This window comes from Mesoplodon bidens, assembly GCF_964165515.1.
Source record: "Mesoplodon bidens genome assembly, chromosome: 13".
Classification (NCBI taxonomy): Eukaryota; Metazoa; Chordata; class Mammalia; order Artiodactyla; family Ziphiidae; genus Mesoplodon; species Mesoplodon bidens.
The window spans coordinates 40,989,720-41,006,355 of NC_138169.1; the positions used below are offsets into that span (position 1 = coordinate 40,989,720).

Here is a 16,636-nt window from a genome sequence, read left to right on the forward strand (position 1 = left end):
TCTTTTGATTTCCATTTGCATGGAATATCTTTTTCCATCCCTTCACTTTCAGTCTGTATATGTCCCTGAAGTGGGTCTCCTGTAGACAGCATATATACGGGTCTTGTTTTTGTATCCATTCAGCGAGCCTGTGTCTTTTGGATGGAGCATTTAATCCATTCACGTTTAAGATAATGATCAATATGTATGTTCCTATAACCATTTCCTTAATTGTTTTGGGTTTGTTTTCATAGGTCCTTTTCTTCTCTTATGTTTCCCACTTAGAGAAGTTCCTTTAGCATTTGTTGTAGAGCTGGTTTGGTGGTGCTGAATTCTCTTAGCTGTCGCTTGTCTGTAAAGCTTTTGATTTCTCTGTCAAACCTGAATGAGATCCTTGCTGGGTAGAGTAATCTTGGTTGTAGGTTCTTCTCTTTCATCACTTTAAATATATCGTGCCACTCCCTTCTGGCCTGTAGAGTTTCTGCTGAGAAATCAGCTGCTAACCTTATGGGAGTTCCACTGTATGTTATTTGTCGTTTTTCCCTTGTTGCTTTCAATAATTTTTCTTTGTCTTTAATTTTTGTCAATTTGATTACTATGTGTCTCGGCATGTTTCTCCTTGGGTTTATCCAGCCTGGGACTCTCTGCACGTCCTGGACTTGGGTGGCTATTTCCTTTCCCATGTTAGGGAAGTTTTCGGCTATAATCTCTTCAGATATTTTCTCGAGTCCTTTCTCTCTCTCTTATCCTTCTGGGACCCCTATAATGTGAATGTTGTTGCGTTTAATGTTGTCCCAGAGGTCTCTTAGGCCGTCTTCATTTCTTTTCATTCTTTTTTCTTTATTCTGTTCTGCGGCAGTGAATTCCACCATTCTGTCTTCCAGGTCACTTATCCATTCTTCTGCCTCAGTTATTCTGCTATTGATTCCTTCTAGTGTATTTTTCATTTCAGTTCTTGTATTGTTCATCTGTTTATTTGTTCTTTACTTCTTCTAGGTGTTCGTTTTTTAATTCTTCTAGGTCTTTATTAAACAATTCTTGCATCTTCTCAATCTTTGCCTCCATTGTTTTTCTGAGGGCCTGGATCATGTTCGCTATCATTATTCTGAATTCTTTTTCTGGAAGGTTGCCTATCTCCACTTCATTTAGTTGTTTCTCTGCGGTTTTATCTTGTTCCTTCATCTGGTACAAAATCCTCTGCTGTTTCATTTTGTCTCTCTTTTTGTGAATGTGGTTTTGCTTCCACAGGCTGCAGAATTGTAGTTCTTCTTGCTTCTGCTGTCTGCCCTCTGGTGGATGAGGCTATCTAAGAGGCTTGTGCAAGCTTCCTGATGGGAGGGACTGGTGGGGGGTAAAGCTGGGTGTTGCTCTGGTAGGTAGAGCTCAGTAAAACTTTAATCCGCTTGTCTGCTGATGAGTGGGGCTGGGTTCCCTCCCTGTTGGTTGTTTGGCCTGAGGCAACCCAGCAATGGAGCATACCTGGCTCATAAGAGTAATTTTCAAGTGATAGATCTTAGTGCTGCTGAGGTGATAATTCAATCTTAAAACATCAGGTTTTTCAATTTTACCTGCACATACGAGTATCAAATAGGCCAGACCTTATCTACCATTCAGTGTTTCTGGGCAATACATTAATGCCTCAGTGGAAAGCATAAAGTATTGGAAAGAGTGTGCTTAACACCTTATATATGGTGGTTATAATAGTAAGGGTACTGTACATGCTTTAAAAACAAACAAATGGCGGGGGGGAAGTGGGGAGTTACTGTTTAATGGGTACAGAGTTTTATTTTGCGATGATGGAAAAGTTCTGGCAATGGACAGCAGTGCTGGTTGGACAAAAATGTACTTAATACCACTGAACTGCATGCTTAAAAATGGTTAAAATGGTATATGTGTTATGTTTATTTTACCACAATAAAACCAAAACCAAATAAAACCCCAAACAAACAAGCAAACACAAACCTGTCAAGCCAATGCCAAAGACCTATCATGCTGGATGCATGGTCTATATTCTGGTCCTGTCATCTCTCACCTCAATGCCAGTGATGAAAGAAAGCCACAAAGACATGGAGAAAAATTGGTGGATTTTTATACAGATGTATTTTTGAATACAGAAGCAGAAATGTTAACAGTATCCACACCTAGATTTCAGACAAAATTAGTCTTTCATTTTCCCTTTTATTTCTCACTTCATTTTCCCCTTACAAACATCTGTGTTTCTATACTAAGTAGAGCCACACAAAATTTTCAGGATGCTTCAATCCATCCCTGAAAACCAGGGTAAGGGATTTATAAGATAGCCTTACATTATTCACTGAACTTTAAATAGGCAGTTAGGAAAATCTGTATAGCCCTATGTAATGACTATACATGGAAATGGAATACTTAGTTTGTACTTACTTGTGGGTTTGTTTATTCCCATCTATTTCCAAAAAGGATTCAGGTGGTTTAATTATTAGTTATATTTTATATAAAAAGTGTCATAACAACACTCTGAAAAACAGGGTGTATTTTACAAGATAAATACTCTAGCCTATGTACAAGCATTTAAGGTAGACAGAATCTTTGCCTCATTAAAACAGTGGTATTAATAGAAAGTTTGTTCACAGATCTCTGGTGGCCCAGAAACTTAAAAGCTCTGTCCACATTGGGACTTAAAATAATTTCAAACACATTTCAGATTGAACACTATCCCCTTTCAACCAAACAGCATGGAAGCCAATGGCTGTGACTGGGTTAACATGGCTTTGAAACTTTACTCATCAAGTTGTATGAGTTAAATGTGTACATCTTTTTGTATGTCAATCATACCTCAAATAAAGTGGTGTAAAAAAAACTTCAGCATTAAGAGGATCATTACCTTTATCCTACTTTTTTGAGTTTCTCCTATTAAAAGGCTGAAAGAGGTCATAAAATTAATAATATAAACGTGCCAACAATTCTTATGTTATGCCGCTAAGTATTTTTTTAACATGACCTCTGAAGACTAACTTGAGAACAAATAGTACAAAGGAGCAAGATGTGGAAGAACTGTGGATAATGTCCAAATAACCCCTCCCCGTTACTTAAGGTAACGGGAAATAGTCAGAAGGCACACACGCTCAATTTAATACCTTCATTGTTTATGGTTTCCCAAGAACTAGGCATCTTCTAAGAATGTCCACAGTAACCCAAGCTTAAAATATCAGCGCCAAATTTTTATTTAGCTTTAATGTACAATCTTGTAAACTCAAAAATAACGTAGTAAATACGAAGAACACAAGGAAAATAAATGAAACATACCACATTTAAAATAAACTGTAAACAGAAAATCCGGGTGAGTCCAGAAGGGGCTGCCAAGAGAGTGCTACAATAACCTACTGAGGAAGTGCCAAAAGCTTGAAACAGAATCATGGCAGCAAGCAACAAGAGTCAGAGACATTCTAGACATATCCTCCCTGAATGAGGTGCAAGGTCACAATAAGCCAAATGGTACAGTGTTGATTACTCCAGTTTCTTAAAAGTACTGGCTTTCCCCCAAGCAACTAAATCTACTATTGTTTTCCCCAACTTGCAAAATCTGCACATGTAACTGCGGATGAAGAATTATTCAAAACATTTGTGTGTGGGCTACTGAAAATCTTATGTGTATCTATTTTGGATGACTAAACCCAGACCTTCCCAATTTGTCTTGCTGACATCTTTAAAATCATTTTCAAGGTCACCTATGCATTCACTCTACAAAGAAAATATTCTAGAACTAAGGACCAGACCAGTTATAGAATAATCCACAGTTATAAAAGAAAGTTCTTTCATGTGACTTCAGTTTAATAAATCAACACTTACCAAATACCTACCATGTACCTGGTAAAGAAAGGGCTCGTTGCTGAAACCGTTTAGAAAGATTAATGAGATATGGGTGGTGCCCTCCAAATATTCAAAGTACAATCTAGTGGAAGACGTGCAAGTAAACATATGTTTATACAAAGTGTGGGAATACTTGAAGAAGTCACTCTTAGGGGAACCAGGATAAGTTTCCAGGCAAACTTTCCAGGCAGAGATGACATCTGAGCTGTAATGATGACTAAGAATTTAAGGCAGGAAAAGAGAATACCAGGTGTAAGGGGAAGAGCAACAGTCCCATGCCTGAAAGAACAAGGTGTGTGTCTAAGAATATCTGGCATAGCTAGAGAGGAGAGCAGCCAGAGGGAAAAGATGTGGTCGTCAGAGATGAAGCTTAAACGTGTGTCAGATCACAGAGTTTATACTGAATCTGCAGTAATGGAGAGTCTTTGGATGTTTTGCCAGGAAGTGATAAGATCCACTTTAGACTTTACAGATAACTCTGACGCATCAGTGTCCCATGGCCACTGTAACAATTAGCATAACTTGGTGGCTTAAAACAACAAAATTTTAGTCTTTCATAACTGAGGCCAGAATTCCAAAATCAGTTTCAATGAACGAAAACCAAAGCATTTGCAGGACCACCATCCCTCTGAAGGCTCTAGGGGAAGTCCATTCCTTGCCTCTTGCCTCTGGTGGCTGCCAGCATTCCTGGGCTTGTGGCCACATCACTCTAATCTCTGCCTCCATCCTCACATTGCCTTCTCCTCTGTGGGTCTAATCTCACTCTACCTTTCTCTTATAAGAATACTTGTGACAGCACTTAGGTCCCACCCAGATAATCCATGATGATCTCACCTCAAAATCCTTAACTTAATCCCATTTACAAAGATCTTTTTTTCCAAAAAATGGTTACTGGGATGAGCAGGTGAATGTATCTTTGGGGGACCATTTTTCTGCCCACCACACCTGACAATATGCGATGTGGAAGATGGGCTGGCAGGGACAATGACCAGAAGCGGGAAGACAAAGTCTGTGGGCTCAAAAGTTGAACTAAGGCCCTGACAGTGAATACTGGGGCAGAAAATAGGGAGAAAAAAGAAGACAACTAGACACTTAGATATGGGGAGAGTGTGAGGAAAGGGGGTAAGAGATGACTTTCACATCTGTAGTTTGCATGGTGGGTAGATGATGGATGATGCCATTAGCCAAGACAGGGCATATACAAGGGGGCAGATCAGGATGACAAGTCCAGTTTCCACTATACGGAGTTTGAGATGCTTTGGGCCAAAGTGAGAATTTTCAGTAAATAGGTGGAAATCCTCAGCACATCATTATCTGCCACAACCAACTGGTCTTCAAGTTCAGTCAATGTAGCCTTTAAAATGTATCCCCAAATTTTATTCACTCAAATATCTGAACTCCTAACAGGTGCCAAAGTCTATGCAAGTTGCTAGGGATGCAAAGTTCCTTAAGGGATTTACAGTCTGGTTGAATGGCAGGGCTGACAAAAAAACATAAGCATGCAAAATTTCAACTACAGGAAATGCTATGAGACTATGATGCATGGGGAGCCTACAGCAGGGATTTCATCAAGTTAGGAAAGTCAACCAGGCTTCCTTGAGGAACAAAGGTCAGGATATGTATTCATTAAAGCAATAAAGGGAGGAACTGAAACTTTCCATTCTCACTTAAGTTGCTTTTATGGAAATTCCTGTCACCTCTCATCTAGGACACTAGGACCTCAAATCAATCTTTACTCCTAAAATACTCATATGCTAATAGAATGTAAACTCCTAAGTAGGGACCATGTCTTATTTTCTTTGAATTTCCAATTCTTAATATAATGCAAGAATATTATAAAAATTCCACAATGTTTACTAAAAAAAAAACTATAAAATATTCAATACTAATCTGACATCACTCTGTATATTTAATCACGTTTGTCGGCTCCCCACCACTTAACAGGCTAAAATGAAAATTCTTCAGCAGAATCTTATCACAAGACTCATTACAAGCTGGTCCTAAATTATTTTCTTGGCTTCATCCCATCACTATTTCTCAGCATCCAATATACTCACCCCTGCTTCAACCATAGTGCATTTTCAGGATGTCTTTGAAAACTATTTTTATCTACCTTTGCATGTGTTGTCTTGTTCCACAAAGCATATCTGACCAACATCTTATCCGTCTGGAGAACTCCTTCCTGACTCTTCACAACACCCCTCAAGCATCACTTATTCTGTGATGCTCTCCCCAACTTTCCCAAGCAGTTAGCTGCCTCTCCTCTGAATTTCTGTAACATTCCTTACGTATGAGTTGGTGACGTTAATTCATTTACTTGTTCAATAAATATGTATTGAGCGCCTCCTTCTCCGTCTGTCTAGCACTAGTATAGGGGCTGGGATGCATCCATGCACTAAGCAAAATGCCTCTCTCACTGAGGAGCTTATATTCTACTTGTAGAATATCTACAAATGAATGGACATTATGTGTGAAAGATGCTGGGGTTTTTTTTGGGGGGGGTTGGTTTTTTTAAAGGCAAGAGAAAAAGGATAGAAAATGATACAGTGAAAGTCTTTCTGAGCAGAAAAAGGAAGGAAGTGGGGGAGTAAGCACTGTGGACATTTGGGATTAGAGAGCTCCAGGCAGAGGGCAAGTGAAGGCCTAGAAGAGAACACGCTTGGCAAGTCCAGGACCTTGCACTGAGGCCAGTGATGGAAGGAAGTGAGTGGGGAGGACAGAGCAGATCTCAGAAGGTGGCAGATTGGCAGAACGAGGGCTTCTGGCTTTTATTCCAGCCAGGAAGCAAAGCCATCGGAGGGTTCCATGCAGGGAACCGACACGAACAGATTCACGTTTGGAAACGATCACTCTGAATGCTGTTATTTAAAATATTGCTGGAGACGAGGGTGCAAGCAGAGAGACCAGTCAGAAAGCCCCTGTCAGAAACCAGGTGAGAGATGATGGGGGCGTGGGTGGTGGGAGTGGAATGATGAGAAGTGGTCAGATTCCGCTATATGTTGTAGGTAGAGCTGACAGAATTTGTTGATGGACTGAATGTGAATGCTGATGGACTGAAAGACAGATCCTCCATCTACCAAAATATGGATCATAGGAGGGGCAGGCTTGTGAGCAGAAATCAAGAATTCTCTTCTGGGGCTTCCCTGGTGGTACAGTGGTTGAGAGTCCGCCTGCCGATGCAGGGGACACGGGTTCGTGTCCCGGTCCGGGAAGATCCCACGTGTGGAGCAGCTGGGCCCGTGAGCCATGGCCACTGAGCTTGTGCGTCTGGAGCCTGTGCTCCGCAACGGGAGAGGCCGCAACAGTGCGAGGCCCGCGTATCGCAAAAAAAAAAAGAAAAAAAAAAGAATTCTCTTCTGGACATTCTAAGACACTTTGGAGATCTCATTAGATGTTTAAGTGAACGTACCAAGTAGATAGTTAGACAGGAGTCTGAAATTCAGGGGGCAAGACTGAGTCTAGAGACGTAAAGTTTTGGACTTAGCAGAATATGGACAATATTCACGGGCATGGGACTAGATGAGGTCATGCAAGGCAAGCTGCTCAAGCTTTAATGTCCATATGAAGCCCCTACGGATTTGAAAAAATGCAAATTCTTATTCACTAGGTCTGAGTTGGGGCCTGCGGCTCTGCAGTTCCAACAAGCTTCCAGGTGAAGGTGATGCTACTGATCCTCAGACCACACTCTGAGTACAAAGGATCTAAAGGGTTAAGTGTAGAAAACAATGCCTGCACCCCAAGACATGCTAACATCTAAAGTCAGAAGGATACAAGACGACAAACAAAGGGAACTGAGAAGTAAAATCAAAAGAGACTGGTACTCTGGAAACCAAGTAAAGAAAGTGTTCCATGAATGAAGGAGGAATCAACAACTTTAAGTGCTGGTGAAAGGCCGACAAAGATGCGAACTGAGAGAGGACCACTCAATTAGGCAGCTGAGTATGTGACAGCGGTGATTTAGTCGAGAACGGCTGTAGGGGAATCGTGAGAATAAACATAAATAGAGGCTGTTCAAGAAAGAATTCTAGAAGAGGAAAGTGATGTGGATCAAAGGTATTTGTATAAGATACAGCGTTTTGAAAGATAAGATAGCTGATGGGCATCAGGAATAACTGATTACCTGGGAGAGAGAAGGAGCTACATTAATGTCCTGATGTAGGTCAGAGGCATTGGGATCCCAGGCACATACGGAGGGGTTGGCATCAGTTAGGAACATAACATTCTTCGATGTAGAGAACGCAGAATATGTCCACACATGTACACAGCCAGGTGTGTGAGTGGAAACATGAGGAGTTTCTCAGTGACATAAATAATATCCTCCGATGGAGCAGGACAGAGGATGAAGGTATTAGAAATTTTAAGTGAGAAAAGTATGAAATAAGCATGAAAAAGGAACGGACAAGGGAAATGGAGTAGGACTGCTGGGCAGCAAAAGGGCACCACAGAAATTAAGCAGCTGTGGGTCTCAAGCAAGAGCTGCCAGTGTGGCCAGTCACTTGAGGACCGGTCCAGAAGGAGGGGAGGGATGGGCTGGGTGAGCACAGTGCAGGGAGAGAAAGGCAGGGAGGCGATTAAATGACAGCCCACACCATCTGAGCTGGTAAGGAGGGAACAAGGACACGAGTGGAGAGAGGAACAGTGAAAACATGGAGAAGACACTGTGGTTGGTGAAAGAAATGTTGGGACCAGGGTTTTTAAGAGAATGGGTTGAAAGACAGGAGACAGTGGTCAGATTGTGGGATGTGTAAAACTGAGATGACGGCGTAGATATAGTCACTGAGAACGGCAAACTCCGGGGGCTGATCTTGGGAGTGAGTAGCTCCGGTGGGCTGGAGGCCCAGACCCTTTTCACATCACACTGTGCCCATCTCTCCATGCTCAGCCTCTTCCCCTGGACTGACTACGAAACCCTGATTCAGGGACTGGATCTTCTTTCCCTTGGTAGTGCCAGGCCTGGCAAAGCACTGCACACAGTGGGCACTGGGTAAGTGTGTCTGGTTAAGGACATGCTCTCAACGCTAGTACAAAATGCACATGGTTTTACAGTGAATGTTTTAATGGAGACATTAGTCTCCCAAAAGATTAACCTCAAACCTAAAGGATAAATTACATTCACCTACAATGCATATACATTACAAGTAGGCTGCAGGATAATTTTTTAATGTTATAAACACAAAACGAGAGTAAGAGCCCCTGGCACTACTTAGATTTTCTCCAGAGTGCTGTACCACATTACATACAGAAGGGGTTAATAACAGCCATACTCTGTGGTACTCAATGAACGTGTTTTGTACTGGGCAACAGAGGAAATACAAAAGTTAAGACAACAAGGTCTCTGTCCTTAAGGGAAATGCAGGGCTTGGGGGAAGATGAGGAAGAAAGACACAAAAAGTTATATAACAAGAAAAAGGGCAAGAACAAGGTAGTATGGCTAATCGTCCAAAAAAAAAAAAGGACCAGAGAAAAAAGTGCTGGGAATACAGAGGAAGGAGGGATCTCCACGTCCTAGGCAGGTCCAGACAAGAGTAAAGACTCACAGAAAAGGCCCAGATAAGAACTGTACAGGTTATTTCAAAACTAAACCATAGAAGAGGACACTGGGCTCGGAAACATAAAGAACAGAGCGCACAGCCTTTACTAAAAGGTCATGGTGCTCTTCGGTTTTCCTACCAATACCTCTGATCACCTTGGTCAAATCCTGTGTCTTCTATGTGAACTGTCAGCAGAGATGTCACTTCTTTTCTCAACTATTACCAGTTGTATTTATTGGATTAAACATTATTTCACATGGGTCATAACTTCCTACGTTACTCTCCTCCAGACAAAACCAAAGTCATTATTTTAACACTTTCCATTCTAAAACCTTTGATTTAAAAAGACGTGAGCACCGACTCTTGCAACTGCTGAGAAATGCTAAAGCTGGCTTCAATTTTATGACATAACGTTCTACTGGTTTTACCAATCTACACTATTGGATTTGTATGCATTATTCATGCACATTTTAACCAAAATAGCATTAAGAGGAAAACCTAGCAAGAAAGTCTTTCTTGCACAACTGATCTCGTTATGTTTCTAAAAAGGAAAATGAACAGACAGTAAGAAAGACAATACATTTTGAAGTTTTAAAATTCAAAAGGCAGGATTTTTAGTGAAACTGCTATCTCAGACCAGTGCTAAAGAATAACAGCCATTAAGTTATTTAACTGGTAACAAAACTGGTAACCGTTTCAAAAATGCCTTAGGAAATTACTGGACATTCATAAAGCCAAGCACCTTTAATTTTCTCCCCCTTAGCTACTTTTTCATCCCCCCCCTCTGGGAGCAAGTCTCATACCTCCAACTTGATCATAAATTCCTCAAGAACAAATTTTATCTTTTCATAACATCTCATCCCAGCTCACTCCTCTGTCACCCACCCCTCCTCTTCCACACAGCATCCAAAGTGGTGCATGCAGACCGTGTGAAATTCGCAAGTGTTACTGATTCTTTTGTGCTCTTTACTGAAAACCAATATATTTTTAGGGAGGACAGAAATATCAATGACATTTGTTCAACAACCTGCATTCAACAAACATTTAGAGAGCAACTCTGAGTCTATGTTAAGTACCTCAGGAATATAAATAGATAGGGTCTCTACCATCATAAAGAGACAAGCACGATACAACCAAAGGGCTATGAAAGAGGTGTAAACTGAAGGAACACAAAAGAAGAAACAATTAATCCTGCCTGGGGGAGTCAGGAAAGGCTACCCAGGAGAGCCAATACTCGAGAGCTTTGGCAGGAGAAGGGGGTAGCATCCAGGGAGGGTGAAATGAACAGGGCAGAACGACGGAAGGAACACGTAGAAGGAGCTGCTGTATTCTTCCCTCAAGTGGTACCTTCTACACATTTCTGTACTTTATTTGCTGGCTAAGTGGAATTTTTCCACAGAACTAGTTAGCCTCTAGTTTCTCATTAAATCTTTTGCTTTAACACGCATGAAGGTTTAGCCCTTTTCCCAGGAAGTGCTCACTCACAGGTAGTAATATCAGAAATCTCACTCGATTTAACCATTTCATTCCTTAAACACACACACAATGAGGACAAGATGTGATGCTTCGTTAGATTTAGTTCCTTCTAATCATGTTACACAATGGAATTCAACCAAATTGTGAGAAAGAATCTGTTTGCTTTATGGAATTTTATGAAACCTTAAGTCATTGAGCATACTGGAAAAAAAATTTAAATAATCAAAAGATCCCATGGGGCTGGAAAAAAATACACTACACTGTAGGCTTATATCAAGTTTTGTCTCACCCAACTGTATTAGATTTTCATTGATCCTGCTTATCTAAAAAAAATTTTAAAGGGAAATCAGGAAGTCACATGGACCTAATTTTAAAGGAAGTAAAACAAGTTGTATCTGACATTAAAAAAGCAGTTTAAGCATTTTGTGAAAACAACTTAGAAATATTTTAAGAGAAGTATCTTTAAAAACCTTTTTCTCATATCTTTTAAATACTGATATTAGGATAGGCTTGATTTAATCCATTATTCTGATTCAGCAATTTAAAAAAGCTTTACATGAAATACAGGTTTGTATACTTGTTCTTGTTCTCTCTTACCTCTGACCCAATAGCCTCTGTCACTGCTGCGTTGTGAGGATGGAGGAGGCCCAGTGTGGCTGGAGCCCAGCGACTGAACGAACAAGGGACAGGCAGGGTGTGGGTCACATCAGGAGCCTTGAAGGCCCGCTAGGGAGTCTGGATTTTATTCTAGGTGCAGTGAAGAGCCACTGAAGGATCCTAGGCTGGGGAATGCGATGATGTGATTCTCTACAAAGCATCAGTGTGGGTGGTGTATACGGCGTGAACCTCAATAAGGCAAGGCTGGAAACACAGTGATCAGTTAAGAGGCTGGACAAGAGCGGGTACAGCGCAGGTGACGGTACTGCGAGTGAACAATGGGCAGCCCCTTAGCGTGCCAGGCACTGTTTTAATTACAAATATTTATTAGTCTATTCCTCCCAATAATCCTATGACCTACTTGCAGATGAAGAAATGAGGCACAGTAAAGTGAAATCATTTCACAACGGGTACAGGAATTGGTAGAGTCATCACTTATCAACAGCCTTCCAGCTGCAGCACCTACACTTTTAACCAGCACCCTGTAGTAACAGAACATATTAATAGATGGACTCAAAGTATGTCGTGAAGGCAGAATGGACGGACCCTGGTCTGCGTTTCATGGAGGTGGCACATGAATGCCATGAATTACTCCCAGGTCTACAGCTTTAGGAAAGGAAGGACGTGCCATTTACTAAAATGAAGCAAACTCCAGGAGGAAGAAGCCCTAGGAGGAAGATCAAGAATTCATCTTTTATTTATCCAGCTAACAGCTGAGTATATAACTCTCTCACAAGAGGTTAGGGCTGGAGAAATAAATTTGGGAACCGTGGTAGTCAGAACAACGGCCCCCAGTGATGGCCGTCCTAGTCTCTGTGGAACCTGTGGATGTGTTACCTTCCACGGTAAAAGGACTCTGCAGATGTGACTGAGTTAAGGCCCCTGACATGGGGAGGTTACCCTGGATTACCTGAGTGGGTCCACTGTGATTGCTACGGTGCTTATAAAAGGGAGGAAGGAAGGTCAGAGTCAGAGAGACTGGAAGATGTCAAACTGCTGGCTGTGAAGGTGGAGGATGGGGCCTTGAGCCAAGGAAGGCAGGTGGTCTCTAGAAGCTAGAAAGGCAGGAAGGCAGATTCTCTCCTAGAGGTTCCAGAGGGAACAAAGACCTGCCAACACCTTGACTGCAGGACTTCTAACCTCCAGGGCTCAGAGAATGAATCTGCATTACTTAAGCCACTGCATTTGTGGTAATTTGTTATGGCAGGGATAGGAAACTATTACAGGAATTTTAAGTTAGCATTTAAGATAATGTGGTATTGAAAGAGATAGGTGAGGGAGCTTAAGAGGTACAAACTTTCAGATGCCTAGACTTATGGTGATCATTTTTAAATGTACAGGAAATATTGAATAACTATGTTGTGTAACAGGAACTAATGTAGTGTTACAGGTCAATTATACTTCAAAAACCAATTTAAAAAACCCACAGAAAAAGATGAGATTTTTGGTTACCAGAGGTGGGGAGTGGGGGAAGGGGAATGGATGAAGGTAGTTTCAAAAGGTACAAACTTCCAGTTATAAGATAAATAAGTACTAGGGATGTAATGTATAACATGGTAAATATAATCAACACTACTGTATGTTATACATGAAAGTTAAGAAAGTTAAATCCTAAGAAGTCTCATCACAAAGAAAAAAACTTTTTCTATTTCTTTGATTTTGTATCTATATGAGATGATGGATGTTCACTAAACTTCTTGTGACAATCATTTCATGATGTACATAAGTCACATCATTATGCTGTCTACCTTAAACTTAGACAGTGCTGTAAGTCAATTATTTCTCAATAAAATTGGGAGGAAAAAAAAAGAAACTGTAGATGAAAGAAGCAATAACTAAACAAAAGTTCTGGAGAAGGCACGAGGAGATGGGTACCAGAACAAATCAGGAGGGAATGGCCTTAATGAAAAGGGGACACTTCTTTTGTAACAGAAGAGAAAGAGGAAAGGGAATGGAGGTTAATGTGTAGACTGTAGTGAGAAGATGAAGTCATTCCCAAATGAAGGCTTTTATGATCTCAGTGAATTACGTGGCTAGGTCATTAGCAGGGCAACACTTCAACCCTGGGCATCTGACTTGTAATTTTAATAGTTTTACTTTGTACAAAATGATTCCCAAGATTTGTAGTAGGAAACAGTAGGAGTGGCCAAAGAAAAGCTACTATGTTCACGCAAATATAATAACACTCAGGTGAGTCATTCAGGGCAGGGACGAGCAAACTCAAGGCACCTGTCCCTCTAGCTCCTTATCTCCAGCCTCGGTGGGACACGCTGACTAAGCTAGGCACTGGACTCAGCCTCGGGATCCTTCTCAACACAGCAACCCATCAAGCAGGCAGTACTGACTGCAAACCAATCTGAACTGGCACTTGAGATGAAATTCATTTGCCAATCCTGACCCAGGGACTGTAGTTCTTCTTATTGCCTCCTCCCAGAGGAGACGACTGTGGAAATAAATGTGAAAATATGACTGAGAAGCAGAAAGATGACAGTAGCCGCTAAAAGTCTATCAAGAAGAGGATAACTCAGAAAACGCTGCTAAATCACATCATTGATTTTTATGCAACCTTTAAAAAGAGTGAGCTAGAGTTGTAACACTGATGGGAAAGATTTCCAAGATACACTGTTACATGAAAAAGCGGATCTAGAACAATTATACAGCTACTTCCATTCATGATTCTTTAAAAACCCCATATGTACACATGCATATATCCATGTGAATGCTTTAAAAAGGTCTGGAAGAGAATCTATCAAGCTGTTAACAAGAATCTCTGAGGAAGAATGCGTACTAGGGTAAGGGACGAAGGGAAAATTTCACTGGGCACTATACATACTTTTACATTGAATTATTTAAAACAAATACCTTTTTTAAAATAAAAATTAAACTTTTTCCTTTGTTTTTTAAAAGGACAGCAAAGATGAGCAGCTGAAGTGTCTAGGTTCTTTTTACATTCAGACGTCTTTGCATTTAAACCAATCATCTGTCTGGTAGCTTTCCTTTTTGGATGCCCCAAACAGAAGGAATACAGGCGGTAACAGGACTGGACATGGCAGAGAGTAGATGTGAAGAAATGTCAGCAGCCTCAAGTGTCCTTCACCCTCCCCTCCCTCCTCCGTCAATCAGGTTAAACGCTTCCTTTATCTCTGCCACTCATCCCACTGCTTTCACATCCGGGCTCTAGTTTCTCTTCTCAGTCGGACTCACCATTTTCACGAATTCCGCATCTAACTGCCCTCCTCATAGTCATTACAATCCTTTCTCTAATTATTCCCAAATCTGCCTATTAGAATTAGCTTTTCCGCTTCTTTTGATCATGTCACACTTCTAAAATTAATGTTCCTATGTGCTGTTTATCTTCCATAATGAATCTCTTCTCTGTATACCACCAACATCATTTTCCTTGTCCTATACCATCACACCACTTTAACTTCCTTAACCTAATTTTCTTTAGTACTCATTTCTACAACCTCTCACTGTGCTTCTTTTCCTTGCCTATCATTAATTTGACCCTTTAACTCCACATCCACTGAGGTCTCCTGCTTCCATGGTCAAGTTTTGTGAGACCCAACAACTGTATATGTTCATCTACTTAGATAAGCACTTAATTTCTTTGCATAAAAGAATTGTTTTCCATCTCGCTGATCTCCAATCACCCCCTCCCAGGCTTCCTTCCATGACCCTGCCCACATCTACCTCAAAATTCTGAAAGAAGTTCCTAAAAAGTCAAAACTACTTAGCAGTACCTCCTCTCAAAAGCCATTCGCACCTCTCCACACACATCTCCCATTTTTTGAACACGTGGTACCTGTCAGGCACTGTCCTGAACACTACTAACACATATGAACCCACTTAATCCCGACTCAACCCACTGAAATGGAAACTCTAATTATCCCCATTTTAAATATGTGAAAGCTGAGAACCAGGAAGGTCACGCAACTTGCCCACGATCACACAGCTGACCAGTGTCAGAGGCAGGATTCCAATTCAGGGAATCTGACTCTGGAGTCCCTGCCCGCTGTCAGTATGCTACGCTGCTCTGAGGCCTGTATCTCTGAGGCCAAGTTAAGCTCTTCCTTTTCTCTGTTCCAGCTACATCAAGGTCTCACCTCTCCTTTGGCACACAGCATACCATACTGTAGCCAACTGTTTCTTCTATGTGTCCTTTACTCTTAGACCTCTCTGAGAATAGAAACTATCCATCTCTCTATCCTTTAACATATAATAGCACCTTGCACCAGGAGGTATTTAACAGTCATCGAATAAAGGAACAAACCAGATTCACAGCACTCTGGCCCCAGCACAGCATATGCTGTCAACAAAGGCAGACTCAGTGATGACTTTCATTTCAAACTTGTGGGCTTCTGCCTTGATAATGTCACACAAAAAGTAGGTCATTGGGGAGCTGAAGTGATACATTTCCATCTGTTTATTTCAGGAAACTCAAGGTGACATCTACCCTAAGAAGACATTTAGGTGGTCAACTGTGAATTACCAACAACACAGACGGCAGGGTTCTAGAATTACCTGACAGCGCATCATAGAACTCGTCCTCACTAAGGATGCTGAGAGGTGGGGAGCCTTTAACCAGAGACTGCTCTAATTCATGATGTTCAGTGGCTAGAGTCGCCAGCGCTTCTGACAAAATTTTGTTTTTTTCTTGTTCCTGTTCCAATTTAAAATTCCTCACCTGGAAGAAAACAGATATACAAAAAGGACTTCAGAGTGACAGGAGATATAGATTTACTCAAAAGGTTATGAAATTTATTTGCTTCAGATCCACTTCAATTGCAACATCAGGAATGAAAACAGTCGTGCTACATACACATGGATGAATGAGCAAAATTACTCAGCTAAGATTCTGTTCTTCCCGTGGGGCCTTTTCTCACAACACTGCCAGCTAATGAAAATAGATTAAGAACTAGCAAACAAATGCAGCTCAAATGATCAGGATCCTAGTATAAGGGCATTAGCCAATTTGAAAATCATATAAAACCTTTAATAGAGAATATTTTGTTCAACATTAATCATGAAATTAAGAAACCAGTTTTTGAACAAAATAAAGAACTGAAACCACTGTAAATATTAAAATGTGTACCTCATCAAAGCATAAGACATAATCCTCCAGTTCACCTCCAAAATAGCTGGTA

At 41.0% G+C, this 16,636-nt stretch overlaps 1 protein-coding gene across 4 annotated transcripts in view; it reads right to left on the bottom strand.

Moving 5' to 3' along the window:
* The window catches only part of OSBPL1A (oxysterol binding protein like 1A), a 221,135-nt gene that overhangs the window by 88,011 nt on the left and 116,488 nt on the right, over positions 1 to 16,636 (bottom strand). For 3 of the 4 annotated variants that reach the window (XM_081252524.1, XM_081252523.1, XM_081252525.1), the window contains one exon: positions 16,014 to 16,176. The exons of the other annotated variant lie outside the window; for it this stretch is intronic. In XM_081252524.1, the coding sequence (XP_081108650.1) occupies positions 16,014 to 16,176 (163 nt within the window). The remainder of the gene's footprint in view (positions 1 to 16,013; positions 16,177 to 16,636) is intronic. 4 annotated transcript variants of the gene reach the window in all.